Consider the following 26,811-nt stretch of genomic DNA (forward strand, 5'->3'; position numbering starts at 1 on the left):
AATTTGCTATGAAATTCTTTCTTACACTACAGGAAAGTAGGGAATAAGGGGATAATGGGGGGGATGATAGAAGGGAGGGCAAATGGGAGGAGGGTGTAATTAGAAGTAAATACTTTTGAGGAGGGATAGGGTCAAAAGAGAGAATAGGATAAATGGGCGGGATAGGATGGAGGGGGAGTTAGTCTTCTACAACATGACTTTTATGGAAGTCTTTTGCATAACTACACATGTATAACATATATCGAATTGCTTGCCTTCTCAGTGGGCATGGATGGGAAGGAAAAGAAGTTGAAACTCGAAAAGCTTTAAAAATGAATGTTAAAAATTGTTTTTACATGCAGCTGGGAAATAAGATATATAGGCAGTGGGATATAGAAATCTGCATTGTCCTCCAAGAAAATAGAGGGGATGGAGATAACAGAAGAGAGGGGTGTGTTAGAAGGGAGGGCAGATTGGGGGAAGGGGTAATCAGAATGCACGCTGTCTTGGGGTGGGCAGAGGGGAGAGATGGGGAGAAAATTTGGAACTCAAAATCTTGTGTAAATGAATGTTGAAAACTAAAAATAAATAAATAAATTAGAATTTAAAAAAAAATGTTGCTCATTTCATTTCACTAACTTTAAGATGCCACATGTTATCTCCCAGGTGGGGATCACTGTCTGTTCTATTGTCTTGAGAACTTGGTTGACCAGAGGACAGATTCTTTTTTTTTTTGTACAGCATTTGGAAGGTGTCTGTCCAATTTGTGAAGGACATTTTTCACAGTAGTTAGGATGTTATCATGAGAACCATAGTGTTTAAATTGTTAGGCTCACTGATGTAGGACCTAAGAATCAGGAAGATATCCCTTTTGATTTTTTCTATTTTGACTTTGGCTATGGTTGTCATATCTATATGGAGCTGAATTGTATAAGTAATAGACTCTTTTAATTCAGTGTTGAACTTGAGTGGTATTTTTCAGAGAGCCTAGGTTCATCTTTAGGTGGCTGAATTCTACTTTGGTGAAGATCAGCATTGGTAATAGGAATTTCGGGGAATTCCTCTAGAGTTAATTCTGCAGGCCCAATCAGATTTTCCTCGAGTGGAATTATGATCGAGTGGAGAGTATTCACTACATTTTTCAGAGAGTCAAAGAGGCAGGTATTCTGAAGGGTCATGACAATATTCTGTTTTATATGTTGCTTGTGAAGATCTTTTTAAAGTCTGTGGTACTTTCAGGGTGGTCTGCAGTAAGTTTGAGCAGGCAACAGAAGAGCACGAAGCCCCACATCTGAAGCATCATTATTCCTTGTACACCGATGGAAAGGGACCAGGCAGACCTGATTGACATGAGAAAGGACTGGACTGGCTGCTGAAGGCTCCCAAGTCAGAGGCTAACTGGAAGCATGGTTGTGATATGTTGATTAAATTAAGCTCAGTTTACTTTCCTTCTTTTAAAATCCTCCTCCTGTGGTGAAGGCTAAATTCAAATGGTACGTTGGTTAACATACTCAGTAAAGGACATTGACAAGGTTTAGTGGCTTAAAAACAGGGAGGGGTAGTCATTTTTTGATCAGCTTTATTATGCTTTTCCACCAAAAATGTTTTGAATATTGACAGCATCATTTCATTAAGTGCATTGATTCCAAAGGAGACTACTTTGGAGAACAATATTGATTTGAACTTCTAGATTCTTGTATATTTATTAAAGATCACTCATTACATTATTATCACGACTAGGTAGTACAGTGCAGAAAGCACTGGGCTTGGAGTCAGGAAGTTCTGAGTTCCAATTCAGCCTCACACACTTACTGGTTGTGTGGCCCTGAGCAAGTCAATTAATCTATTTGCCTCAGTTTCCTTATCTGTGAAACGGGGATAATAATAGCACCTATCTTCTAGAGTTGTTATGAGGATCAACTGAGATAATAATTGTAAAGTACTTAACATAGTGCCTACTACAAAGTGCTGGTATTAATTTTATTCCTATTATTATTGTTTTTCTGGATCTGTGATGTCAGTGCTGTAAGGAAATCCCAGTGATCAGCTACTTTTCTGCAAATTAAAACACTAGAGTTTTGCTGAGAGACTTGGAGAGGTTAAGTAACTTGGTCCAGATCACAACCAGTATGAGGTCCTCTGAACTTCTAACTCCCTGACTCTGAGGCTGGCTCTTTATTCACTCTACCGAACTTTCTCAGTTGTGTCATTTTCAAAAACTTGCTGAGTTTGAGATGTCTTTACACCAGGAATGCTGGGTGGAAAGTCACCCCTGGTATATCTTCATGCCTTCTTATCTTGTGTGATTCTCGTCCTTGTGTATTTGTAAATCTTCCCTAGAAGAAACACTCATCATGTTGGATGACTTCATCTGGTTCTTTCCCTTGCTCAAGAACACTTGCATAGCAGTTAGACTGTGTCTCTGTTGTCTCTTACTCTAGACCAGCCCTATCTTCTTTACGGGTCTTACAAAGAAGATCAGAGATCATAGGCTCTCCATGCACTGTGCCACCTAGCTGCTTTGTTTATTGTAATGTTTTGCTTAATGATTTAATACATTTAAATGTATTTTAGAATTTAAATTTAAAGCTTTAGAATTACGAAATTTCTATTTGATTTAATATGATAGTTGTAATTTTTGTAAAAAGTGGGTATCAGGCTTTTGGATCATATATTTCAGAGCCAGAAGGGACCTCAGCAGTTGACAGATCCATCCTTGACTTTGAAGAGGAGGCTCAGAGAGGTTCTATGTCTTGCCTTGGGTTATACATAGCTAATAATTATCTGAAGCAGGATTGAAGTTTTTCTGGACCTGGCTTCAAGTCCAGTTACTACTTCACCACATTTTCTGTCTTTAATGATATTTTTCATTCTGATCTCAGACAGTTATTAGCTCTGTGATCTTGGGCTTGTCACTTAACCTCTGTTTTCCTCAGTTTGCTTGTCTGTAAAACAGGGATAATAATAGCTTTTACTATACTTTTTGTGAGGCTAACACGAGATAATATTTGTAAAGTCCTTTGCAAACCTTAAAGTGCTGTTTAAATGCTAGCTGTTATCATCATCATCATTATCATTATTTCAGGCATATAAGTCATTGTTGGTGACATGCTACAGCCTGCCCACTCCCTTGTATATATCTTCTCTTTACCTTTTCCGTTACCTGCAATTTTGGTTCTTCCAGAAGCATTGTGTTCCATGACTCATAGCCATTTAGAATCATTGGAAAGATATTAGTGTTAAAAGATGGGCTCTTGCCGTAGCAAGCAGCTTGAGACTTTTGAAAATGTTATAGAAATTGATGTCTATCATGAGATGAATGGTTTTGCCTACGGTTATCTGTGAAGCTACCAAAACACTGAACAGCTCCCAGCCTTGTGCTTCTACTTGTTTCTATTAGTGGTGGAATGTTTAAGAAGGCCCCAGTTCTTACACTGTTTACCAAAAAACCATAAGGGATGCTTTGTCTTCTCAGTGATCTCTGAAAAATTTCCCTAAACAAGGTCCTTTGAATTCCATGACCCTTGTTCAGGATCAGCTTTTGATTTATTTCAATGAAAATAAGGAAGAAAATAAAGAGAAAGAAGATGACAACTTTTTACAGTAAATTGAAATACCACATCTGATGAAATAACATTTTCTATGATTTTTTTACTGTGTTGTTGTTCGGTCTTTTCAATCATGTCCCTCTCTGCATGACCCCATTTGGGATTTTCTTGGCAAAGATACTGAAGTGGTTTCCATTTCCTTCTCCAGCTCATTTTTCAGTTGAGGAAAGTGAGGCAAACAGGGTTAAGTGAATTGCCCAGGGTCACACAACTATTAAATGCCTGAGGCCAAATTTGAGTTCAGATATTCTCAACTCCAGGCCTGGTCTCTATCCACTGTGCCACCTAGCTGTCTTGTTTACAATGTTATTCTGCTTAACTAACTTATATACATTTTAGAAATTGTTAGAATTATGTAATTTCTATTTGATTTAATATGCTGATAGTGGTAATTTTTATAAAAAGTTGGGTATCAGGCTTTTGGTCAGGAGTATAACTATACCGTTGTTTTATTGGTAAAATAAAATCATATGAAATATGTGATTTTCCACTCTCTCTCTCTCTCTATATATATATGAAAGAGCAGGGCCAGTTATACAAGGTAAAAAAAAAAATCACATCTTTGTTTTATATATAATAATATATATTTATGTTGCCTTTCCCTACAGAATGTAAATCTCTTGGGGAAAGGGATATTTCATTTTTGTCTTTGTATGCCCAGCATCTAATAACTTTTCACATACATGATAGGCTCTTAGTTAATGCTTGTTAATTGGTTGAAATGAAATTTGACTGAATCTTACATGAATCATTATATTTTTATGTGTATAATTCAAAGCTAAAGTTTTATTAATAATAAAGAAGACTGTCCTAGCCTTTTTTCTTCCATTGCTTTTTACTTACCTGCAATTAATGTTCTAAGTCTTCAGTTCCAGGAGAGTAGAGCAGAAAGAGGAGGAATGCCATGGGAGAAGTAGAAGGAATGGCCAGTTCCACCTTTGTTCATTGTTGCCATACCTGAAGTTCTCAGGCCAGATTTTAGAGAGCCCTACTGTCAGGAGACAATTGAGAAACAGGCAAAAATATGTACATTCTTTGTTTTTCCGGTAGGTACCTTTGTGTGTCTGGGTGTTGGAGTTTAGAATAGCAATAGCTTCCTGTCCTTTAGGGAGGAGTCCTTAGCCTTTTTTGTGTCATGGACCTCTTTGGCAGTCTGGTGAAGCCTGTGGTCCTTTTCTCAATAATTTTTAAATGCAAAAAAGAAAACATGTAGAATTCCAAAAGAAATAAATTATATTGGAATATAGATATCAAGATATTAAAAAACAATATCATGGACGCTAGGTTAGGAAGTATTGTTTTAGGGGTATGAGCAACGTTCAAGTCAGATGATCTCTGGTAAGACTGTTTTGTACTGTACCAGGCTCCGTGTGTACCTCTGAGAGGTGTATTACGTGGAGAGAATATATATTCTGTCCTTTGTTTTGGAATCTAGCATAGACAAATGACTCCCTTTTATTTGGGTCGGGAGCTGTGATTTCATTGATGTAGAGAAGCTGCTTTTGGGAACTCCTTCTGAGACCACGTTGGTGATTCTGATACTTCTGACGTGAGAGGTTCTCAGGGTGTATGGAGAGGTTAAATGATTTTGTCATGTTTATGTCAGAGTCCTGACCAGAACCCAAGTCTCTCCTGACTCCAAGGCTGGCTCTTTATCTCTATGTCTGGCTGCTTCTCAACAAATGGATTTTGTGATATAATATATGAAGAATTAAAGTCCTGAAATAGGCACATAGTGAAATTTGCCTAAGGGGAATCAGCTGTTACACATAAATACAGTTTCTTTTTTAAACTTTGTTCAAAAAAATCACACCTTTTTCCTAAGAGTTTAAAAATTCATCCTTGTAGGTAGGTGTCCTCTGGGCTTTTTCTTTTCTTTGTCTTGATTCCCTTTCATTTGATGATATCATTCACTCCCACATCTTCAACTATTACTTCTATGTTGATAAATCCTAAATCTGTATCTTTATTTCCCATCTTTCTGTCCTACATATGTAGCTGTCTTCTGCACATCACTACTGGAATAACCTGCTGGTACCTCAGAATTCAGCATATTTTGGGAGGAGGAAGTCCAGACCTGTGATTTCATCAGTGTGGAATACTCCCACGGTAGAAATTTCCTCTACTGATATAGATGGTCACCTCATCTAAGAGTTACCTAGGGACACTTAGAACTGAAGTTACTTGTACCAGAGGGATCATTCTTTTTTTACTTCAGGGCCTGCCATGCATCTAACAGTTCTTTTAGTAAAACCCAGTTCTCACCATCTTTCTTTTCCCTGTAGTCTGAATAGCACATCATAAGCGTAGTGTCTGTTCTTGTACTCAAAGACAGAAAAGGAACTTGTATTATCTATAGAAAAGCTTACATTTGGAGACAATTTTCCTTCTTCCTTTTTTTTTTGCCTCAAGATAATTTCATTGTTTTTATCATTACATAATGAAAGCTGTTTTTTTCTTTCCAGATTTTATTTCTGCACAAATGGAAATGGGTAGTTCCGTAGCAAAATATTTTTGGGTCATATGAAGTGTTCTAACTATTTTAGGAGAAACTAGGAATTTTTATGTCAATATGTTGGTGTTTTTCACATTGAAAGGTTCTGGTAAAGGCAAACATGGGAGATGTTTTATAGAGGCATACCCTATATGTGGTTGTCTTGAAACATTATTTTAGTCAACAACTATTCACGTGCCTGCTGTCAGGCACTGTGTTAGGTGCTGAAGACATAAAGACAAACATGAGACAGTGCCTGTCCTCAAGGAACTTACATTCTGTAGAGGGAGATGACCTACACACATGAAATAAATATACAAGATGATTGGGGAGGGAGAAAGTGCTAGCAGCTCAGTAGGAGAGCAAGAAGGACTCATGTAGAAGGTGGCTCTGGATCTTTGGAAGGTCAGTAGGCATTCCAAGAGTCAGAGCTTAGGGGGAAGTACATCTTACGAAGAGGTGACAGTCAGTTCAAAGGCACAGATTTGTGAAATGGGAATATTATGTGTGAAGAACAGTAAGAGGGACAGTGAGTGTATGAAAGGAAGCAGTCTATAAAACAGCTGGAAATGTATTGAAAATATGTTGTGAAGGGCTTTAAATGCCAGAAGAGGAATTTATGTTTGATCCTGGAGATGACATAGTTGGGAAGGGATGGAGGAAGCCCAGTGCCTTCATTTTACAGATGCAGAAATAGGGAGCTACTGGATTGATAGTAGGAAAGAGTGACAGATCAGATTTGTGCTTTAGGAAAATCACTTTGGTTGCCTTTTGAAGGATAGATTGGGAGGGGAGAGACCAATTATGAGGCTATTGAAATAGTTTAGCTAAAGGATAATGAGGTGTCTGTGTGACTGAAGAGAAGACTGATGAGAGAGATGTGGAGTTAGAAGTAAGGTTTGGCAGCTAATTGGATATTTGGTATTAGAAGCATTGAGGAGCTGAGGATAACCCTGAAGTTTAAAATCTGCACGATTAGAAGGTTGAAAGATCAGTAGGATGGGTTTGAGAGGGACTGATCAGAATCTTTTTTGTTTTTTTAAGCATATGAAGTTTGAGATGCTCATGGAACATTATGTTCAAAATGTCTAATAGGAATTTGGTAGTTTGGGACTGGATCTCAAGAGAAAGACCAGCACTGGAAATACAGATCTGTGAAGTTGTCAGCAGGTGATGATTACACCCATGTGAACTGATGAGGTCGCTGAAAGAGTAATGGGAGAGAAAGAAGAAGGTCTAGGACAGAACCTCGGGGTACAACTAGAATTGGGGAGTACGTTATGGATAGTAATCTAGCTTTGGAATTGTGAAGACCGGAGAAGAATATAGGGAGAAATCTAGTTAGGAAAGCATTCTAACATCATTAATACTTGACATTATAATATTATTTCACTGTAAAGTAATAAAATCCTTTTGTAACCTTCTTTAGCCAATAAACCCATATAGCTACATTCTTCCTAGGGCACAAATTGCCCCATGTAATTTTTAATGCTTCACTTAATAGTGTTTTTACAGAACAAGTATGGTTATACTACCATTTAATAACACTTTAAATATTACTAATTAAAAACAACACCTCACACATCATTGGAATTAAGGTGATGATTATGTGAATTTGGACATAACAGTTTAAATCTTGTTCTCCAGAATAACTGCATACAGAAAAAAGCATGTTGCCTCAACCCAGAATAGCTTCCAAGTTCCTGTTCATCCTTCACTCCTGAAGAGGACCATTGACATCAGGAGAGGGATGTCGTGGGCAGGAATTGGATTTAAAGTGAGGCCCAGCTGTGCAGAGTCATCAGCTTCACTGAAGTCCATTGGCAGCACAAAGGTCAGCGCCTCTGGCAGTGGCCCAGATGCCTTAGCTTATGAGTAGCTCATTGCTAGTTCTTCCTTCTAGCACCAGTATTTTTAAAGGACTACTAGTGTATTAAAGGTAATTTTCTTAACGTTCTTATTTTGTTCATAAGTATATATTTCTTTTGAAAATAAATATTTTGTCTTCATATGTGGCAGAGTATTGACATACCATTTATATTTCAAATATGAATGGCCGATACCGATAAAAATTTGATTTGATATGGCCAAAGATAGTTGGAACAGGAAAGAACAAGGAGCAGTGTTGTTATTTTATTTGTTTTTATCTTGTAAGGCAATTATTGGTAAGTAAATCAAAATATTTTTGCTTTTAACCACTTTCACAAGTCCTGAATATGTAGATTAGAGATTACCTGAGGCAATACTTTAATATCCTAAGGCAGTAAGCAAAGCAGAAGGCTTTACTTAAGTGATTTGGACTTACGGTCTGGAGCCCTGGGTGCAAGTAAGAAAAGAAAAAAAGGAAGGAGGCAATTACTGAGCACCTGCTGTGTGCCAGGCACCTTACAGCAATTTCATTGGATCCTCATAGCAACTGGCAGGTAGGTTCTGTTATTATCCCCATTTTACAGTTGAAGAAACTGAGGCAGATAGATTTTAAGTGATTTGTCAAGGGTTACACAGCTAGTAAGTGTATGAAGCTGAATATGAACTCAGATCTTTCTGACTTCACGGCCAGTGCTCTTTCCACTGTGCCACCTAGCTGCCTTTCTGAGTCTTAGCCACTGACTATGCTAAAGATTGCTGAATTTGGAGTCCAAGGACCTGGATTCAGATTGTGGCTTTGCCACTTGTGACCTTGGGTAAATCACTTAACCCCAATTGCCTCATCCTGGGTCATCTCTGGTCATCCTGATGAATATCTGGTCACTGTATTCAGATGACTCTGGAGAAGAAGTGAGGCTGGTGACCTGCACAGCCCTCCTTCACTCAAAACAAAGTCAAGTGCAAGTCATGTCATCATTTCTCTGATGGCATGGTCTTCTTCGGAAACAAAGGACGGAATACACACACACTTTAGTGACCTTTGACAAACAACCTCTCTCACCTTAAGTTAATGATGAACCTTCCTGCTCTAAATTTTTGTTCCTAGTCAAAAAACATTTAAGCTCCTGCCGTGTGCCAGGCACTGTATTAATTGCTGGGGATACAAAGACAAAAGATAGCCCTTGCCCCCAAAGAGTTCACAGTCTAGTGGAAGAAAAGAACACATAAAAAAATCTGAAAAACTCGGTGAGGGCAATGATGAAGGGCAGCAGGGTACCCCGTATGAGAAGTATGATGAAGTCCTGCAGGGGTGGGGTGGGTAGGAAATGATGACCTGGCTGCTGTGAACCCCCTCCTTAAATGGAGGTTCTGGGAGAAGTTCTCCAGTGGCCCCCTTCCACCCTCTCCAAATGGCCATAGAAAGGACCCTCAGCCACTGAACTTTCCGAACTTGAGTGTCCTCAGTCATAAAATGGGGATGACAAGACCTGTGCTGTCCACCTCACAGAGCTGTTCTGAGAACAGCATGCTGTCTGTGGTACAACACCCAAAGGGACTGATTCTTCTTCTCCTTATTATTGTTTTTGTTATGGAAGCTGTCATCTGGTTGTAACAAAATGAAGATAAATGGAAAGTATTTTAGGCACTTTGCCAGAGAATAAAAAATAGTGGAGCTAGTTTTTCTTTAAAAATATGGTATGTACTCAGGGAGTTTCATTAATAATTCATTAGATTCATTAGTATAATTTAGTAATGGCCTGAATGAGTTAAATACCTTGAAAAAAGTATCTCAATGAATGGTCAGGGAGTAGTTTATGCTCTGGAATAATCAGGCTTAGTAGCCTTTAAAGTGTAATTTCCTCTAACATCTGTGTTTTCATTATTTTAAGAAACCAAATAGAGAAACAAAAACAATGTATTAAAATTATACCCATGCACCACAAAATTTTATGAAAAAGGAAATGTGTTAGACTTTAAAGCCTTCGTTTGAAAAGATGAAAGACTAAGAATGAAGTTGGGATGTGAACAGTATTGTATGTAGCATTTAAAGGGGAACATTTTTGGATGAAAATCTTTCACATTTCTGCTTTAATTCTAGTTTGCTTGTTTCTTGTAGGGAACATGTGAGAGCTGTTCACTTCTGGCAGTTGTACTGTGTGAAAGGGCTAAGGGTCATTGCTGCTGAGCAGAAAGAGGTCATGGGGGTTCTGATGAAAGGAGAAAGTACTTTTAAAGAGTTCTTGTTTATTGATTGTGTAAAGAAGTAAAATAAAAACAATCAAAGACTTGAACCTACGACTGTGTTCTCTGTCTCTATTTCTTAAATGCTATGCCAAACTAACCAAATCAGCTGGTTTCACAGAAAAATAAATTGATGCATTAAAAAGATGGTTCTTTAGTCTTTATTCTTAAGGAATCATTTCACAGAAATTTTCCATTTATTTTTTGCTTTTTTCCCCCCAAAAGACCAGGTTTTTTTCTTTAATCATTTGGAAATCCCAAATCATTGCTTTAAAGAAAGTACACAGCCTGAAGTGAATGATAAAAGCATAACACCTTGTTTTAAAAAAATCAGTGCATTGTGTTTTGATTTCTTCCCAATAACCCCCTCTATTCCAATGCTTTAAGTGAAATAATTTGATATAATGACTAGCATGGACTGATATGCAGTATTCTGCTCTTGTAGTTCACCAGTGTGGCTGATTGGGTGGTGCAGTGGAAAAAAGGATGGATTTAAAATCACAGGACCAGAGTTCAGATCCTGGGTACAGAATATTTCTTAACACTAGATAGTTTTAAGATCCTGAGCAAAGGCATTTCACTTCTCAGGGACTCAGGTCTTCACTTATAAAACAAAGAAGTTGAGCTAGGTGACCTAAGCTTCCTTCTAACTCTAAACCTACAATCTTATGAATGAAAAAAGCATTTATTAATCTCTTACTGCATGCAAAGCATTGGGGATACATAGAAAGCAGAGACAATCCCTTCTCTCAAGGAGCTCATGTTCCACTGGTGGTGGTGGGAGTGTTTGGGGGTAGGGTGGGTAGAGAAGAAGCTTTAACTACAAGTAAGATGGTAAAGTTCCATGGTCTTTAGGGGACAGCAGTAAAGCAGATGGTCAAATACTTTCTTTAATTTTTGAGTGACAAGGAGAGATATTTGTTTTAGGAAGAGTATTTTGGCAATGGCATAGAAAATGGATTGGTAAAAGAAAGCAGGGTGATGGATTAAGAGGTTATTGTAATGATCTAGCCTGCAAGTGAAGAGGGCTTGTGAATGGAGAAGAAAGATATGGATACTGTATATTTTTGTACATATAGGAGCTTTCTTTACCCTAGTGATCTTCATGGGCCATATGGCTAATAGTGAGATTGCTGACTCAGAGGGTATGAATAGTGTGGTAATACTTCTTAAATAATTCCAAGTAGTTTTCCAGATAGGTTGGATAAATTCTCAGTTCAATCAACAATATCTTCTGCGGTGTGAATGCCTTCCTACAGCCCTCCTAACACTAATTATATTTTTGCTGTTTTCATACAGTGCCTTCCTTTTTTTAGCTGAGCTGTAAAGGTGAAAACTTCCGTTCATTGAATTTTTAAGAATTTTTTGGCATTTTTATTGTAGCTTTTGTTTTCCCCTCACCCGTATTTCTCTCTGTATCTCTCTTTTCCTTCTCCCAGATAACCATCCCTTAGAACATTGTTTTTCAAAAAAGAACTAGAGGAAAAGAAAAAAGTCAGCAATGTTGATCAAATCATTGAAAAAAATCTGATGATATATGCAGTGCTCCACACCTCAATCCATTTTTTTTGTACCCAATGATTTCTTTAGTCAGAAATAGATTTTTGACGTGAAGATTTTCTTTGTGTAGTACCTGGTATTATAGCTTTATAGGTCATTACTTATTTTCAAGTGAGTGTAGAAACTGATTGTGGCTAGGTGAGCGTCAGATTGCATCCATATTCTTTACATCTAGAAGGTTGAGGCTTTGTCTGAATAGAGTGGAACTTCTTAAGATCTTGAAATAGCCTTTGCTCGAGAATTCATTTGTGCTGATGGGGCTTCTGATGTTTCAGACTGTTCCCTGTCCTCTCTAGCAGCCTTCTCACTCTGGAGATGCTTCTACTCCTGCAGCCCTCCTCTTCCTGCTGGGGAGTTCATGCCTGGAACCTCCATTTGAGGAAGTGCCCAGCCTAGCCATACTTCCTTCCAACCTAGTTCCACTGCTGATTCTTAGGACTTTTACCTCTCTCACTCCCCCATTTCAGCTCTTTTTTATGTGTTATCTTCCCCCATAAACTTCCTAAGGGTAGGGACTGTCTTGACATAGTAGGTGTGTAATAAATGCTCTTTATCGATCATTTATCATTATTATTTATTTGAATCTGTTATCTGTCATATTATTCTGTCATTTCTATCACTGTCATTTTCCTTCCTCCCTTCCTCCCTTCCTTCCTTCCTTCCTTCCCTCCTTCCCTCCTTCCTTCCCTCCTTCCCTCCTTTCCTCCTTCCCTCCTTCCCTCCTTCCTTCCTTCCTTCCTTCCTTCTTTTCCTTACTTTTCTTACTTTCCTTAGCATCATGGAACCTGATTAAGATTCCATTCACAGCCCTTCTGCCATCTGGCCACATTTTGTTTAGGTTGCTCTAATCTACTTGGTGACATCTTCAATACAGAATTTAGAATTTAGAGCTGGAAGATATCTTAGTCTAACAGTCTCATTTGGCAAAAGTGGAAGCAGACCTAGGGAAGTAAAGAACCTGTCCCAGGTCATCCTGGGGTAGGGTGTGGTAGAACCTGGATTCAAACCCTACTTCTCTGACTTCAGATCCAGTGGTCTTTTCACTCCTCCATGCTGTCTGCCCAGTATTGAACTATTGAACAATAGCCCACTTAAGAGAAAAAACATATTTCCTAGTATTCTATATGAAACATTTTATATTATGCCATTTTTTCCCTAGTAGGCTGTATGAAAACTTATACCATGGCCTGGAAAGCTTTAAAAAGAATGATTCTTCTAGCTTTAGTTGGTTAAAATGCTATGTGTTGTTTTGGTATTGAAATTATTGTTGCATCGGTAGGCAGAGATTTTCTGGCAGAAAATAGATCCAAAGGTGATTTAACTTATTAATTCACTGACATTTGCCAGTTGGCCTCAGAGTTCCTGCATGCGGCAAAATAACAAATGCTCGCAATTTCATTTAACTACTTAAAGATGAGAGTGGAACTGGCAAGTTAATATAGGTAGTGCTTCCATTTTATCAGACCCTTTCCCAGTGCTGAGCAGTAGAGACAGTGAAGGCTGCAAGAGGGAGGAAAGGGAACTGTAAGCAATTAGAATGATTAAACATTAGTATATTAAAGACCTAATAGGACACTCCCAAGTGACCTGAGCTTTGGTGTAAATCATATGTGTAGTTGAAGTCTCTGTATCTGTAAAGATCTTTGAGGAGCCTCTGCACAATCAGTTCCCATGGTAATCTTACAGTGCTAGAGTTGGAAAAAATAGAGGAGGAACTCCAGTGGAAAAAGTTTGGCAAAGCTGAATGAAAGGATGGTCTGAGTCTACACTATTTTCAAAGCTAAACTGGGATTTAGAGGAGATATGGGAGCATGGGTCATTGAGGCTCATCTTGGTTTCTTAAAAGAATGTTTTCTCTCTATTACCTGATGAGGGCTTCCTGATGCCAAATGAAAATGGAAGATGCTGTGAACAGAATTTTCAGGAAGCAAAAGGATTTGGGAATGCAGACTTGTAACAACTGCTGCTGTTAGTCTGTGATATCAGGCGATAAATTAATTCGAACATTGGCTCCACTAAAGGCATATGGCTTAGGACATAGATATCAGAATTGTATTATATTCTAGTTTTGACAGTTGATTCCTTTATTCTCTTTTCATATGTGTATATCTATCTACACATATATATCTACATGCATACATACATATACACATACACATATATGCATATAAAAGAAGAGTAAGTATTTTCTCAGGAGCACATTAAAATTTTTGATTCTTGTGCCAGGATACTTTGAGTTATTACTGGAATGGCTTTTTACAAAGATTACATGACCAGAGACTATGTTTCATAGGAGAAACAACTTGAAAATTAATAAATGCCAGTGATAATAGGATAGAGATTGCTTGTTTTATGAACAGACTACTTTATCGAGCAAACACCAGCTGTGCATGACTAAGGATGGCATATGTCCAAGTGACAGAGTTTTGGGGGTAAAATTTGTGTACTTATTTTTTCCACTATGAGAGAGGCTTTTTAGGTTAGCCTCTTTGTCTACTTTTCCTTTTCAAGTAAATTAAATTTTGAAAGGAAGATCAGAACACTTTTGGGGTGGGTGGGAATGCAGAGAGTATTTGGAACAAGAAGCAAATTAAAAAAATAAAATGTTGCTAGACAAGTTAAAAAGTGATCATGGACACAGGAATGTGGCCAGCTAGCTTAGTGGGCAGATTTGGATGTTGCTCATTCTACTTCATTCTAATGGGAATTGATCAGATTCATTGGCCCACAATTTGATTGTCTTGAAAAATGCTACTTCATGAGGCTTCTGAACAGCACTGTATTTGCTAAACTAGTCTGGTTGTAGCTAATAATAGGTAGCCTTTATATAGTCAGTGAAGATTTGTAAAGCACTTTATATGTATGACACAGATCACCCTGGCCCCTACTGCTTGAAGGCCAGGTGTGTTACATTTCTTCATTTTCCCCCTTCCTCAAGGTTCTCTGGTACCCTTGAGGAATGTCTAGGCCCTCTGCAAATTGCTGTAGTCCCCACTGATGGTGTTCTTCCAATTTTATTTTTTCTCTATACCCCAGTTCTATTTAGCCATTAACAGTCTGGATTAGCTTTTCCAAGAAAATATTTATTCAAAGGTATCACAAATATATAGATGCATTCCCCTAACATGTGGGAGGTATAATTCCCTCCCACTGTACCCCCTCAGTCTCTGGGGATGGGAAGGGGATTAGGTTCATAGAATAGTCCCTAAAGAGCATAGCCCCAGTTCCAAGTCCCAAACCCCCCTAGGGCTGGAGTCTCAGGCACCCTGACTTCTTATACCTTCCATACCAGGTTCACTGACTACCCCACCATGGCTTCAATCCTGGCTTCAAGGTCAAGGTTATTGTAGCTCACATTCCCAGATCTCATGAGCATCACCTCTGGACCTGAAACTGAGGAAGACCACAGAAGCGAGACAGATGACCACAGAAGCGAGACAGATACCTCCAGGCCCATTTCTTGAGGAGGGATAAAAGAGAGGGAGAGCAGGGGAAGAAAGGCCTTCCCTTCTTTTAAGTTCTGGGTGAACTACCATTTTTATCCTCTGGACACAGCAGATAAGTACAGCCAAAAAGAGCAGCAGAAAAAGGTAGAATGGTTCAGTATTGTCAGTTTTAAAGACATAGGGGAGCCAGTCAAAAGAGACTACCCCCATCCTGGGGGTAAAGGATTCAGGGGCCTCCACTCTATGTAATCTGGATATACTGCAAAGGCCCCTCAGGGAACCTTCCTTTTAGATGAACTGGGCCTGCCTGGAGGAGCCCAGGTTACACATTTCCCCCTGTTTCAAATTTGCCATGCTCAGCAAATAGGCAGGGGTACATAAAAAAAATCTGTATACACAATACACATATATATACATATACATATATACACATACACATACATATGTATACATGTAGACCTTGTCCCAAATTCAGAATGGTTCTTTTTGGTCTCTGAGGAGACATAAGCAATCTCCTTTTACTTGCTTTCCTAGTGCCATAAAGTCCACAAAATAGCCAGCATTGTATGAATATACACAATTTCACAGTTTCCTCTGAATACAAAATTTGGCAGATTCACATTACAAGGAAAGTTTCACCAAGTCACCCAAGTAAGCCAATACGAAGCCTTTTACAAAGTTTACCAAATGTTTCTGCTTCCTTAGCCTTAGAGGGTCTTTGTTGAACTGTAAGCAAAGGAAAGAACAAAGACAAAACTGGCTTCTGTGTCTAGCAGAAGCCTAGTCCATACTGAGCTTTTCAAGCTACATAGAGCTCTCCCTACAGGAGTTTGGGATCCGGGGTCCAGTGGGCCTTGCCCCTTTCTCAAATGAGAAAATTAACATGGGTGAAAATTCTTAATAATTCCTTTAGTCTCTAAGGCCATCCAACTGGGGTCTACATAAAAAGTATGCCTTTCTACACAGGGCAAACCAAAATTCTCTGGGAGAGTCCCTCTATCAGAAGTGACTTCCTAAAAGTCTAGGTAATTTGTTTAGGGTTCCTTATTCCAAAGGACGACTGAAAGTCCCTTATGGATCCTTATTATTGCTAGGGCAAATCAAATGGAAGTGCAGTCATTCATCAGGATAAGCTGTCCCAGACAAGCCCAAGTGATGTATTTTAACTCATTGGATTCTTGCAACTACATTATGAAGTAGGTGCTATTATTATTGCCAGTTTGCAGGGGAGGAAATCGAGGCACAGGGACTTGCCCATGGTCACACAACGAGTGAGGTAGGTAGAGTTTGAATTCAGGGTTTTGTTTTTTTTTTTTTTTTACTTAAAGTGCCACTTAGCAGAAATGACCAAGTGGAAAAAAAAAAAGCAACTTTTAAGTTTGGTTTTAAGTTCTTAAGAATACCAAGAGTTTTTTAAAAAAGGAAAATAAAGCTTGAGAATCCACTGTTATTTCTAAAAGAAAGACTTTGAATTAGGAGGTCAGTAAGTGGATCAGAAGCAGATCCTGTAAATACAAATTCTGTGGTTAATTTCCTTCTCTCATGCTTTGGATAGCAGCATTCTCCCGAAGGCTGGCTACCTCTGATCCAACTTCATAAAAGGTTGTAGTCTAACAACACTGGCATTTTTGTGTCTGCCTTGGAAGTGATTAGAATAATGAAAATAGTGTTTTCTTTCTACATGTGATTAGACAGAGAAGATGGAAACCAACTGTTGTTGAAAATCTATTTTTTAAAATGTTACAAAAGGAAAAAGCCAAGGGAAGGGAATTGCTTATTTACCAAGTTGATGATAAGAAGTAGTAGGTGACTTTACTTGTAATTAATGCTTCAATAGCTCTGAGCTACATTTTTGGGAAGGAGCTGGAAAGAGTAGCTTGAGGTGTAAAAGTATTGTGTTACTGAAGTAAGGACCTGGTTGAGATTATGTAACGTAAATTTCATAGTTTTTCCTCAGTTTCTTCAGCACCGTGTAAGTAAGAGACAGCTGGTATGGATGTGGAGTTGTACAGGGATAGAAAGAGTTCTGGGAGGGAGTGATGGAATATCCGCTCAAGGGAGGCTAAGACGTTCCCCTCCTTCCCTCAAAGGCAGCTGGAATGAACTGGCCCAGTAAGGCTAGATCACTTCTCTCCTTCCCTGGCAAAGACTCTTCCCTCCTTCCCCAGCAGCCAAAGAACCAATAACAATTTAGCCCAGACTCAATTTCATTAAGAGTTGAATGAGCCACTTCTCATCTTTGGGACCTCATTTTCCTTCTCATTAAAATCAAGTAGTTGGATTAGAACAGTGGTGTCAGACTCAAATAGAAAAGGATCTTTGGGGCTGCATATTAACTTAGAAAATCACAAATCAACATTAACTATATTGTATTGCATTTTTATATGGTTAAATATTTCCCACTTACATTTTAATCTGGTTTGGGTTGTGTTCCTGCAGGTAGGGAAAGCTTGACACCTGGATTAGATCCCTTCTATCTCTTACATGTGACTTTGAGGGTTTTTTTTGCAGGGGAGAGTGAGGGATGGAAATGGGAATTCAAGCCCTTTTTTTTTTTAGCTCCTTCAAATTCATCTGTTTGTGTAAACCAATATTCTTCTTTCCCTCTTTAGTCAAATTTCTTGTATGCCAGAAGTAAAGAAATAGCTATTTTTGAAAACTAGGTGCAAAAGTTACCAAAGAAATTACCACATAGCTTCCCTGCATCTTTTCTCCATGGGGTAGTGTTAACCACCTTCCAATCCCCTGCGTGAACTGAGGGTCCTTTTCTTGCTAGTGTTTTGGTGGTAGTGCTTGTGTCAGGCTCATAAATTTCTAGTTATAGTTCTGTCGTAAGAAAATGAAAGCTTTTTTTTTTTTTAAAGGTCAGACTCAGTTATTTTTACATAAGTGATTTGATGCCTTTAAAAATTATCCTGATGAAAATGAAAAATTTTTTTCTTCTTTTTTAGATTTAGTATGAATTAGATAAGAATATCCTCGCTTCTGATAGTAAAGGTCTATTGAATACAGGTTAACTTTCCAGGTCACCTGCCAGAAGCCTGGAAATGCACAAAGCTTTTCAATATGTTACTTTTCTATTAATGTATGATCTGTATTTGAGCTTAGAGCCTGCCACTTGTCATAATTGAGTGAAGCCATAAGAGCACTTTTGTTAGACCCAAATGATCATGAGATGGAGCTAGGCTTTGGCTTTAATGGAAGTCACTTTGATGGCAAGGCAGGAAGAGAACATTTGGCAGGTATTGTAAGTATAAAATGAACAGTTTTCTAAACTGTTCCTAAATTTATTTGTTCAACTTTTTTTTCTCCTTGAAAGATCATTTTCATTTTATGATGTCTGTTTAAGGTCAGAATTGTCTCTGTCACGATAAAGAATATCTTCTTTATAAGTAAAAGTTGATCTACTTTTGTAGATTGATACATGTATTTGCCTAAATAAAAAGGAACCCACAATTGGACAAATAATACACATTTTAGCTTTGAAACACTCACTATATTCACTTCTTACTTTTCCTCATTTTGTTAAATTGCATGTATGGATAAAATAAAATAACTTTAGAATTCTTTTATGTCTTGGTTTATTAACTCTGTTTAAGCTTTGAGTTTCCAAAGTAATGAGTAAACTCACTGTCAAGGCATTTATCAATAATGTGAAAAGATTTTTATATTTAAAGCTATATCATCTCTCTATCTATATGTCTGCATGGTTCATTTGGTATTGGATCACTATCAGTACGAAAAGTGTTAGCTTAGAACTGCAGTCATTTATTCAGCAAATATTTATTAAATATACTTTCTTTGGAGTCGGGGAATTTGGAGGAACTAACTATAGGTAGTTCCATTTCTTCCCTTCCCTACTCGATTGCTCTGTCAGGTAATGTGTCAGACATTGAGGATACAAAGACAAAATCAATCCATATGTTCAAGTCCTTTACATTCTAATAGCATATACTCTTCATGTAGTGTTGAGAAGTTGTCACTACTATAGAGATGGGCTATAGTGTATTTCCCATTTAACATTTCAAGGTGAGTATTGGGCTATTTCTCTAGGCTGGTCCTCAGTTGAATTCAAGTCAGTAAACATTTGTTAATATGTGTCAGGCATTGTGCTAAATGCTGGGGCAGCAAAAAAGGCAGAAGATAGCCCCTGCCCTCAAGGAGCTTACACTCCAATGGGAGAGACAGTATGCAAACAATGCAAACACACACATACGTATATATTGGAAATAATTAAAAGAGGGAGAGCACTGGAATTAAGAGGGGTTAGGGAAGGCTTCCTGTAGAAGGTGGAATTTTTCCATAGCTCTCCTAAATTTCAATATCCTTGTTTCTAGAGATGGAGTCAGCTTTGGATCAGTTAGGATGCAAGGATTTGCAGACTTATGGTTGCTGACTGAACAGCTGAGTTTTTATAGTTCTTCTGAAGGCTGTGCTGATGCTTGTGGATGTCTTTTTTCTAGCTAGTGGTATTCATTCAGCTGAGTGAATTCCAGGAAGTAGGCCCCCCCCAATCAAGTGGGGAGGAAAGAGTGGGCCTGCAAAGGTGTCATTTCTCTATTAACAAAATCTGAAATGTTTTAAGTACCACAACGATGGAATATATGTGACAAGCAGACTCGTGTTATTTTGATATTGCATATTCTTAGTTTTATCTGTCTTATACACACCAAAACCAAAGATTTCCATCAATTACTCATTTTAAAAAAGTCCACAGGTAGATTAATGTATTTCTTTGTGTTTTGCTTTTTTTCATTGTACCAACTATCCAATTTTTTAAAAGTTTTTCCTCATTCTAAGCACATAGGCCAATGTTTGCTTTTATAACTATATCAGTAATTGATCCTTTGAAAGATCTGTGGTTTCCTTTGTATGGGTCATTCCTCTACAGATAAAACTCAGCCCTTTTGCATTTTATGATTTTCCCTGACCAAAAAATTAATCATCTGATAGTGAACTTAAGCAGTTCTCTCTGAACTTTGCTAGCCAAGCTAGTGTTGTGGCAGCTGACGCTCAGTTCATACTTGACACCTTTCCAGCTTGGTGAGATACACTAGATTTTGTGCTTCACTGGCGTGATTTGGAGAAGTAGGGTTACCACCTACCTCCATAGCGCAGTGAAGAGGCATGACAGTAAGATTTGGATGGAGGACGTAGATCAGTATTTAACTTAAACAAGTAGTTAAATGTTCCAGGATTCCCAGGCACTACAAAATGGCTTGTCATCCAGCAAATACTTATCGGAGGTGATGCTGTGGTATGACTGCCTGGACAAAAAAGTAAAGCGGACACGGCCTTGTCCCATACAGTCTAAAATAAGACTTCATCAATTCAGACAGACACGTAATGAAGGCACAATACAAGCATGTTGATGGTAGTTTTGTTAGTGGCCAATTCTATGTTGTCCAGTCACTAGGCCAGTAATTAGTTCTATTTTTAGTTGACTTGTTCAGCCTCGAAAATAACTACTCACAAATAATGAGTGCTTATTTTTATCTATCTCTGTACTTACAAGCTTCTTGCCAGGCCAGAGTGGATTAATAAAGCCATTTTAGTTTTAAGTAAAGTCATCTTGCATTTACTTAAAAAAATGCTGTATGGCATAGGTGATTTCATTGTTTTCAGACTTTGGAAATCTGAGCTGCTTTCATTTAGCTATTAATATTACTGTGGTATACTAGTTATTTTAGAGGAATTCTTTTTTAAAAATGTATTTATTTACTTTCAGTTTTCAACATTCATTTCAACATGATTTTGAATTCCAAATTTTCTCCTCATCTCTCCCCTGCCGAGGAATTCTTTTATATTGACTAAGAACTGTCGATGATAGTCACTTTCATTATGTTCTTAGGAGAACATTGCATTGACATTGACATATTAAAAAAAATGATGAGAGGATACCTTAACAGCAAACCATGGTGGGTTACTTAAAAGTAAGATAATTCTTAATTTGGGGTCAAGTAATTGTACTTTTATAATATCTATAAATTATTAATCACTCTAATGATTTTTATACTTCTGGTGGTTTTTGTTTTATTCATTTCTATTTCATGTATGACCTAGATGATATAAAATTAAGTGGATGAATTAAACCTTCAGTTTATTAGGAGTATGTATAGAGGTAGTACTAATTGACTAAATGTATAAATACAGTAGTTATGGTATGGTTACCAGAGCCAAATGCGATGCCATTGTGAAGTGGTAGACGTTCATGTTACCCATTCTAAGTCAGCTTATGGGTTATTTTGCTCATTCCAGCATGCTCTTACATTAGCAGTTCTATATTACTAGAGAAAGACCACTACCGCTTGGTTAAACTCAAATTCTCCCAGGGTACTAGGGGTAATCCTGTTGAGAACTCTTATTCATGCTAGTTCTTAAGCTTCCAGTAATGCATTTCTATTTACATATCTAGTCACTCACCAATAATATTTGCAAATCTTGAAAATTGTCATTTTCTTGGCAATAATGCAAAACAGATAATAACAATATTACATATACTGATAAATTAAAGCAAGTACATGAATACTAAAATGATCACAACCTGCCCATGAGCCCAGGTCACACTCTGCCATCAGTGCATTCAAGTGTCTGTGAAGGAGAGTGGGAACAGAACAGAAGTCCTGCAGAGAAGCACAAGAGGGAGGAAAAACCCATACTGGGGGAACTTCAGGCTTTGGTGTCTTTTGTCTCCTTCAAGAACATTTGCATTGTGTGACACTACTTCCCTGCCTACTGCTAGCCTGTTGGTCCTCACTACTCTTTAGTTGGGCTTGAATGTTGTAACATGCACATTTTAAATTTACAATAACCCTTAAAAGGGGGTTTAGAAAGTGTTATCTCTTAATGTGAATAGCAGTTCCCTTTAAGTCAGAGAACTGCAAAGCTCATCAAACTGTCTCTCTCAAGTCTCTACAGGCTAGACTCATCTGCATGCTGGATTCCAGTAAGAACAGAGCTCTGAGTGTTGTAGCTCAGATTAACCCTTTAAGCAAGCTGAACAAACCTAGCCTCCCCAACAAGTCATAAAGCAACTTCAGAGCCTGTCTTCCTTCCTCATTTTTCTTCTCAAGCCAGCAGTGGCTACAGAAATCAATAGGCACTTATAAGAAGCTTCACTTCTCAAGTCAACAAGTATATATTAAGTACCTGCTATGTGCTAGGTACTATGCTGAGTGCTGGGGATAAAAAGAAAGGCAACTTTATCTGAGACCTGAAAGAAACCAGGAAAACCGAGAGGCAGAGATAAGGAGGGATTATTATGTTTGTCCTTCATTCTCAAAGAGGACCATGACATCAGAATGATGCCATGACTTGCAGTTGACCTTGATTTGAGTGAGGGAAGGCAGTGCAAGGTCACCAACCTCACTTTCTTCTTCAGAGTCATCTCGGTCCAGTGGCCTGATATTCATCAGGATGACTGGAGATGACCTAGGATGCAATGTGTGACCCTAGCCCTTTTAGGCTAAGGTCTTATCACATTCTCACTTTGAGTGGGATATACCCATTCAATGAGTAGGCTCCTTTAAGTAGTTACTCAAGGAATAGCCCCTTTAATAAAAAAAAAAAAATCAAACTGGGACAGGGAGACTGTCAGGTTCCTGGGTAAAAGAGAAAGATTATTATTATTATTTAGTATTTACTCACTCTGTGAGGTGGGTGGGGAGCTGTTGTCCAGTGTATAAGCTCCAGAGTGAATTGGGTGTAAGGCTTGTTCTCTGAGCAAGAAATCTAGCCAGTATACCCAAGGGAAATAAGGCAGCTTTTGGCTATGGAAGTGTACCTTCCCCTAGGTAGAGCACCCCAGGGAAGGAGAGGATTGGAGGGAGGATAGTCAGTGAAAATGCCCAGCGTTAGGAGACAAGTGTTTTGTGTGAGGAACAGCAAGGAATCCTGTGACACTTGATTGTAGAACATGTGGGGGCAGTAGGTTGTAAGAAGACTGGAGAAGTAGGAAGAGGCTAGTTATAGTAAAGGCTTTAAAAGTCAAACAGGATTTTATATTTGGTCTTGGAGGTAATAGGGAGCCCCTAGAGTTTATTGAATAGGGGTGTGACATGGTCACATTTGTACTCTAGGAAGATCACTTTAATAGTAGAATAGAAGATGGACTGGAACTAGAAGATACTTGAGGTAAGGAGACCAAGTCGGAGGCTGTTGTAATAGCGGCAGCCCTAGATGTCTTTGAAGGACTGTAGTTATCATGGACTCTTGGCCAGTGAAATAAATTCTCTCTACAACCAATCAGAATTGGTTGGTTGGTTGTTCATCTTTCCTTCTCAAAAAGAACCAATGACACCTTGAGGGTGATGGCTTGACTTGCAAAGGAATTGGACTTAATGAGGCAGAGCTGTGCAAAGTCCTTAGCTTCACTTTCTTCTCCAGAAACATCGGAGTCCAATGGCAAGACAGGTCAAGAGGACTGATGATGGCCCAGGATGCAGGGGATGACCCTGGCCTTTTTAAATTTAGGTCCTTCCTAAGCCTCAGTTTTGTCTGAGGCAATGCCCATTCAGTGAATGAGGGCTAGGTAAGAATTGAGACAAAAGATGGCTCAATTTACCATTCCAAAAATATCAGCCCAAACTTCTATGGCTCATTGTTTAGTTTTTGATGGTTTAGAGTGAGTATAAATAGCAATTATTTTCTGTTCTGGCTAGAAACTTGGAGGATTTTTCCCTCCTAGATTAATACATCCAGATAGGACAATAACTAACTCTTATAAGACAGTGATCATTTATCCTGTTTTTAAAAAAAATCTATAGAGATGGAGATTATGCAGTCTCTACAACAACATGTTCCAGTGTTTAATCACGTTGATACTTCAGAAGTTGGCTAACCCATAGACTGATTTCCTTTAATTCTTTTGTGGAGCTAGGGAGCTTCAGGTCAGTATCAGTATTCTCAAAATAACTTTTTGCATATGAAGACAGATGTTAAATCAACAAACAGCCTTCTACTTTTCAGGATAAATTATTACAACTCCTTTGACCATGTTTCCCAGGGTGTTTTCGGTTTCTTCCAATTTTCTCACATCCTTCCAAAATCCAGAGACCAAAACTGAATAAAGATTAGGCCACTGTTAGGTATTGGCTTTGTTTCTGGCTCTTAAATATTAGATTCCTTAACATATTTCCAGTGATCATATTAGTTTCATCATAACTGGTGAAATGCCCAGAGGGTTAGGTTTAGTGATGGAGCATCTGAGTTAGAATCCTGGATCTACTATTTACTATCTGTGTCACTTTTGGAAAGTCACTTAACCTCTGGATTTCAGATTTTTCATTTGTAACATGTCAGTAGGAATTGGACAAATAATGTCTTTTTACTCTAAATCTATGACACTGCCGGACATTCAACGCCTTGCCCATTACTCTGGAATTTCAGAGACCAATTAGTAATCACTTAGTTAAAACTGATTGTCAGCTGATTGTTGGGAGGGAGTGCAACTTCTCCAGTTCTCATGTTGTCTCAGTCTTCACCATAGTTTCTTCTTATCACAAATCTCCTTTTTGGTCTTGAATACCAGGAACTTCCTCATATTCAGTAACGTACTTTTTGCTTAAACTTTGCCAGATTTCCCCTGATGAAATTAACAGCCCTTTAAAAGTCATTCTCCACCCTTCAAAATAGTTATATGATTACTCACTTTTTTAGTTTTATCTTCTGGTCTTAAAAAAACTATACGTAAGTGAACTGTAGCATTAAGTTTTCCACATGGTCCTCCCCCTTGTTTTATATGCTTACTTTATATACTTGAGGCTGTGTTTCTTTAGAACACATTTTTTTTCATTTTTTAAGATAAAATTTTTTCTCTCAGTCCTATTAAACTATCAAATTGTTCCCATGGAAATGAGGCATCATCCTTCATCTTTTATAAGATGATTTAAGTCTTTACATTTATGCTACAGTTCATTTTCTGTTCAAAACTGTTGAAGTCTCATCTGAAATCTGTGCTTCTTTGTACATGTATTTTAGCAGTTTTAATTAAAGTTATTTTTTTTGCCCCTTTCAGGCATCAAAATGTTAGTATTAGTAGTAATCTCTTACTTTGTCAGTTGATTTCACTTTTTTTTTATGCAAAAGTAACTTTCTTGCTCTTTTCAGCACTAATTTTACCCTCTTTATTAATAAAACATGTACTCTGGCTCTAAAATCTTCAACATAGTCTTCTAACCCCCCTTGTGTCTTTGAACTGTGTTTCTTTGTATTTATATTTTTCTAGTTTTTAATAAATAAAAGTTCATTCTGTCCTTTTAAGCCATCAAACTATTTACATATCTATAAATCAACAAATGCTTTTTAAGTGCCCACTATGTACCGGGCACATACCATAGCGGCATCACTTTTCATCGTTTGTAAGGTGGCTTGAGTCTTTATTTTTATATCACTTTTCATTTTCTGTCCAGAATTATTCAGACCACATCTGAAAACTCTGTTTCTTCATACTTTTTTTAAAAAAAGCGATTCTTATCAAAACAAAGTTCTTTTACTTCTTTTAGGCAAAAAATCTTAACACCAATATCTTATATCCTGTGACAGTTGATATAATTTGTTTCATTATATAAAAAATTTTCAGTTCCTTTCACAACTAAATTGCTCCATTGTCAACCAGATAGTATCTTCAAAAGACACGTTGTATGAGCATTGGATAATACTTTGGTTAGTGGATAGAGATTAGAACTGAGTCAGGAACATCTGGGCTTATGTTCAGTCTCTGACATGTTGACTATGAGTTATCCCATTTTGCTCTTGTAAGTTTGAATACACTTTACCCTGGACTCTGTGTTTATCTGTGGGAGAGTATGTCCTAGAATTTGGGGGAATGTTTTTGTTTCAGATGTTCTTATTATAAAAGCTCAGTAAATACTGCTTTATAAATGTCTGTTTGTAAATATGTATAATTATGTACATATAAATGAATATAAACTGTTAATGCATAAATAATTTATATAAATGCTGATTAACTCTGGGTAATCAGTGGAAGCTTGTGAGCAACAGTACTAGAAAACTCCTCAATTGATAAGCCTGACAGGAGTAGTCAGCCACCCTCTGGGTACCTAACCTGAGAGAGAGAGAGAGAGAGAGACACACACACAGACAGACAGAGACAGAGAGAGACAGACAGAGATAGAGACAGAGACAGAGACAGAGACAGAGTGTGTGTGTGTGTGTGTGTGTGTGTGTGTGTGTGTGTGTCTGTAAAAATAGTTCCAGAGCGGTAGAACATATGGGGCCTTGAAGTGTTGTAGTGGATACAGCTCTGGAGCCAGAGTCTTGAAGACTTCTCTTTGATCCTGCCTCAGGCTCTTAATAGCTTTAAAAGTCAATTAACCTCAGAGCCTCAGTTTATTTATCTGTCAAATAAAGAGGTTGGATCCAGTGGCCTCTCTGGGCCCTTCTAGCTCTAAATCGATAGGATACTAGGATTGTAACTGTGCTGGCCTGATTATGTCATCTCTGTGTCCCAGGCAACTCTCCGATGAATCAATCAGTCATCAACATTTGTTAAGTTGGTTGTTGTCTTTTCTTCTCCAGGACCAAAATGACATCACTGTGCTAGAGTCAAGTATCAGTGTATCCACCTGTGACTGATCAGACCAACATGAGCTCG

The 26,811-nt window shown here is 38.0% G+C and overlaps 1 protein-coding gene across 7 annotated transcripts in view; it reads left to right on the forward strand.

Annotated features, from left to right (window-relative positions):
• Nucleotides 1-26,811, forward strand: part of NUBPL (NUBP iron-sulfur cluster assembly factor, mitochondrial) — a 324,405-nt gene that overhangs the window by 17,081 nt on the left and 280,513 nt on the right. The window contains exons 1-2 of one of the 7 annotated variants that reach the window (XM_072623395.1): nt 4,119-4,128; nt 7,729-7,915. The exons of 5 other annotated variants lie outside the window; for them this stretch is intronic. In XM_072623395.1, the coding sequence (XP_072479496.1) occupies nt 7,832-7,915 (84 nt within the window). In that variant the 5' untranslated portion in view covers nt 4,119-4,128; nt 7,729-7,831. Of the gene's footprint in view, nt 1-4,118; nt 4,129-7,728; nt 7,916-26,811 lie in introns of those variants that run through there. One more of the 7 variants, XM_072623390.1, reaches the window with a different exon arrangement.

This window comes from Notamacropus eugenii, chromosome 7, assembly GCF_028372415.1.
Source record: "Notamacropus eugenii isolate mMacEug1 chromosome 7, mMacEug1.pri_v2, whole genome shotgun sequence".
In the NCBI taxonomy this organism is placed as follows: Eukaryota; Metazoa; Chordata; class Mammalia; order Diprotodontia; family Macropodidae; genus Notamacropus; species Notamacropus eugenii.